Genomic DNA, 4,359 nt, shown 5'->3' on the forward strand with positions numbered 1-4,359 from the left:
TTAAGGAGGAATCGATGAAAAAGAAGAGGTTTAAAGTATAAGCTTTCATTTTGAGTCTTACCTACGGTTTAGTTAAACTTAGCTCAAAATGAATTATTATATCTTGTGTCGTAGAAATTGGTGGATAAAGTGATCACCCTCATGTTGATATTGTGTAATAAAATTATTTGGTATCATTGGAGGACTTATTGTTGGTAAATTTTGTGTTTTATATTCTAGGCTTCATCCTCCCCTTTGATTCTTTAAGGGACAAAAAAATAAAATAATAATAAACAAACTACATGTATAACTTTTGCAGTATGTTTGGCTTAATTTTTTTATCTCAAAAGTGATTTTTAAGAAAAATGCTTATTAGCTTATGACTTTTCGGAAAAGCTGATTTTAAAAAGTGTTTGGATGAGAAAAACTGCTTTTTCATGAGTAAAATGGGTAAAAAGCTAAAAAACTAGGATTTTTTAGCTTTTTGAAAGCTTTATTTTTTTCTATCCAAAAAACTGTTTTAAAAAACGCTTTTTAAATACACAAACACTTTTTTAGCTTATTAGCTTTTTGAAAAGCTAAAAAGCTAATAAGTTTTTTTGAAAAACTATCCCAAACACCCACTTAATTTACTAACAAGAGAAATTAAATATTCTCCTACATTTTCTTTCTAGTATCCTCCTACCCACATTAAATGGTGACAAGTGGATTAAAATATTATCAATTTCATTAAATATGTCATTAAATGTGATACATGTCAACAATTCACTTTGATAGGAGGATAAATAGGAATAAAATGTAGCAGTATATTTAATTTCTCAATAATAGTAAATGGTAACTAAATACGGAATGAGAGTGAAATTGTGATTTTACAAGGTTTAACTTAAATGCAACCTTTCCAACGGCATGAGATTGGGAGAGATGAATAGATGATATCCTTAACAAAAATGAAACCACAAGAACAACTTTGATAATAAAAATGTACAACTTGAATCAAATTTCGAAAAATGATATACCTGAGGGATCAAATATGTAACTTGCTCCATATATATTTTATTTATGCTTTATTACAATGTACGTCCCTCCATTTTATGCCTATTAGAATACCTAGCCCTCACGTTTGTTCTATTCTCAAAGGTCAGAACTCCCATTTGCCTCTACTGTATATAATCGTGTTCAGATTCTCAGGCTTCTATCCTCTTCTCATCCTGTTTCGTTCATCTCTTCTTTCGTTTCACTTCATCTGTCTATATATTTACCATCTTTCGTCGTGATTTCTAAATTCCCCTTGCACAATGGGTTACGAGAACGATCCGTAAGTTCCAGTGCTCTCTAATCTAGGTTTTTTTATTTTTGCTTACGATTCTTCTAGGGTTAGGTTATGCATACGACCTTAATCGTGTTCTTTTTGTTCTTAAATTTTCAGCTATCGCGATGAAGATGGCGAGCCGTTGATGGATTACGACGACGGAGTTCAATCCGATCACGATGATGATAACAACAATCAACATCAAAACCTCCTTGATGACAATCTCGATGATGAATTGGAAGATAATGATTGGCAGAGTAATAGGCAGGAACGGTCTCCGACGCCGGTTCACAACGAATCCGATTCGAAGTCTAAGCCCCGTAAAAGGTTAATCAAGAAGAGCACGGCGGAGGAGACCTTGCCGGATTTCGCGATTGATGATGACGTGGAGGATGAAATGGCGAGTTTTGTCAGGGATGATTCAGATAGTGGCGGTGGGAAGAGGAAGAAGTTTTCCAGTGGCGGTGGGAGTAGTAGCAAGAAGAGGGAGAAGAAGTTGAGTGCTTCCAAGTTCTCGGATAGAGGAGGGAGATCGAATGAGAAAGGTGGGTCGAAATTTAAGGTAAATAGTAAAAGGGGTGGGCGTTCTGGTGGGGATGATGCAGAAGTTAAAGAGATGTGGGATACAATTGCTGGTGGTGATTCAGAGGTACATTTTAGGTGCAAATTGGCTGAGTTCTGTGTGTCTTCTCTTTTGGATTCATTGGGGATAATTTGTTACGAACACTGTCAAGTACATTGTTCTAACTAATCTAACAACACTGGTTTCATCCCAATATTAATCTCTCTTGATTGTGCAACTTAAACATTTGTTTTTCTATGGCTTTTGGGTGCCATGAACCGCCCCTGCCACCTCCAATAATGGGAGGAACTTTGTTGTGTTTGACACTGTAATTTTTCTGATAGCCTTTGCTTGATTGGTGCAGGATGACAAAGAGGGTCCAAGAATGCTAGATGATGATAACTTCATAGATGATACCGGTGTTGATCCAGCTGATCGATATGCAAGCGACCATGGTGGTTATTCTCCCAGCCGTGCTCCTCAGGTAAGAAGCTCATCCATATATATGAATTAAGTTGCATGTATTTAGCATCTGTTACTATTTTCTCAGCGAAATATTATAATGATATAGGCTGAGGAGGGTGAAGAAGATGATGAAATCAAGGACATGTTCAAGATGGGTAAGAAGAAGAAGAAGACCGAGAAAAGTGCTGCAGAGATTGCATTACTTGTTGAAAATGTGATGGCTGAACTTGAAGTTGTAGCAGAAGAAGATGCAGAGCTAAACAGACAATCAAAACCAGCTATTAATAAACTCAGAAAGTTGCCACTTCTAACTGAAGTACTATCTAAGTAAAGTCTTTTATTTGCAAAAGTCCAACATCTGCTTCACAATATTGTTTATATCATTTACCTTTTTAAATTCTTAATGCAGGAAACAACTTCAATTAGAGTTTCTAGATCATGGAGTTCTAACTCTTTTGAAAAATTGGCTTGAACCCCTTCCGGATGGAAGCTTGCCCAATATAAACATTCGTGCAGAAATATTGAAGATCCTAACCGAGGTATATAATAAACCAGGATTAATTATATCCCTTTTTTATGTTGGTGTAACTAATTATGAGTTGTTGTTATCCTCCAGTTCCCAATTGATTTAGATCAATACGATAGAAGAGAGCAATTAAAGAAAAGTGGGCTTGGAAAGGTTATTATGTTCTTGTCAAAATCTGATGAAGAGACCACATCCAATAGAAAGCTTGCTAAAGACTTGGTTGACAAATGGGTAAGTATATATGGATGTTGAATAAAATAAAAATTCCCTCTTTTATTATGTAATGATTAAAATTATAAATGTAATGCAGAGTCGACCAATATTTAATAAGAGCACAAGATTTGAGGACATGCGAAACTATGAAGATGAGAGAATGCCACCCATGCGTCGGCCAACAATGAAAAAGTATATTTTCAAGTTCAAATACATTAATTTGTGTAGTAACATATTTATTGTTAATGATAAAAAGCAAGTTTTATTCTTCTGACATGTTGCTACTCCCTATTAATAGGCCTATGAATAAAGCTTCAGGGATGCATTCAAGAGATGATGATCTGGATTTGGCTGAATATTCTCAGTAAGTCGTTTGATTATGTGTGTTTTTTCTGTTTAATCATTTTTTTTTATTTAGATGTTGTAATGTTTTGAATATGAATTTAGGGAACCAAAATCTGGAAATTCATCTTCTAGACTAACATCAAGGCCTGAAGCAATGCCACTAGATTTTATAATACGCCCACAATCAAAGATTGACCCTGATGAAATTAGAGCCCGGGCTAAACAAGTTGTGCAAGATCAGCGTCGCCTCAAGGTATGTGTTTTGTTTTGTTTTTTAACTTAAACTTATAATCTCAATCTCAATAATATATATATATATATATATATATATATATATATATATATATATATTTATGCAATTGGTAAAATGTACACGTGTCCTTTTTTTTTTTAAATATATTTGATGACAGATGAACAAGAGGTTGCAACAGTTGAAAGCACCTAAAAAGAAACAGCTTCAAGCTACTAAGCTAAGTGTGGAGGGCCGTGGAATGGTGAAGTACTTGTAGGCCGGTGCTAAAAGCCTAGTTAATGACCCAACAACAATATCACTCTTCACTCCTTTTTTCAGGCGGAAGTCGTCCCTATTTGTGTATCATAAAATTGCAAAATTTTAATGTTCTGCAATGTTTTTTATGTTATAAATGAATTTAACTCTTTTCATTTTGTATCATTAAATTTATAGTATTGCTTTTCGTGGATGAAATTCTATTATTGTGTGTTTAGTGGTTAATCTAAGGTGTTTGACCAAATATTTGAACAACTTTAGCTTATTACATGATATGTTTCATCAAATTTAAGTGAGCACCCTTCCTTGACAGACATAACAATTTGTATTTTGTCCAATTTCTCACTTAGGTAATGTCATGCAATCCGACTTAATTTTATCATAACGTGATTATCCAAATATTATAGTCAGAATCCATAAAATATTTTCTAGGACCCATGAGTCTCACCGGT

General features: G+C 34.3%; 1 protein-coding gene across 1 annotated transcript; it reads left to right on the forward strand.

Annotated features, from left to right (window-relative positions):
* Positions 1–1,123: 1,123 nt before the first annotated feature.
* On the forward strand, positions 1,124–4,105 carry IWS1 (Transcription elongation factor (TFIIS) family protein). Its single transcript, XM_079084305.1, has 10 exons — positions 1,124–1,294; positions 1,406–1,937; positions 2,215–2,334; positions 2,422–2,642; positions 2,725–2,854; positions 2,932–3,072; positions 3,152–3,246; positions 3,353–3,418; positions 3,502–3,652; positions 3,810–4,105. Exons 1-10 carry the CDS (start codon positions 1,275–1,277, stop codon positions 3,906–3,908), a joined length of 1,575 nt encoding a protein of 524 aa, XP_078940431.1. The 5' UTR covers positions 1,124–1,274; the 3' UTR covers positions 3,909–4,105.
* Positions 4,106–4,359: the final 254 nt, after the last annotated feature.

Source organism: Lactuca virosa, chromosome 3 (genome assembly GCF_052849685.1).
Source record: "Lactuca virosa cultivar CGN04683 chromosome 3, Lactuca_virosa_CGN04683_v6, whole genome shotgun sequence".
NCBI lineage: Eukaryota > Viridiplantae > Streptophyta > Magnoliopsida > Asterales > Asteraceae > Lactuca > Lactuca virosa.

Excerpts from the sequence above, each read along its gene's own strand:
- IWS1 (XM_079084305.1), top strand. The coding sequence starts at position 1,275 with ATGGGTTACGAGAACGATCC. Across the intron at positions 2,335-2,421 it reads CTCCCAGCCGTGCTCCTCAG|GCTGAGGAGGGTGAAGAAGA; the intron begins GTAAGAAGCTCA and ends ATAATGATATAG. Across the intron at positions 2,643-2,724 it reads CTAACTGAAGTACTATCTAA|GAAACAACTTCAATTAGAGT; the intron begins GTAAAGTCTTTT and ends TTCTTAATGCAG.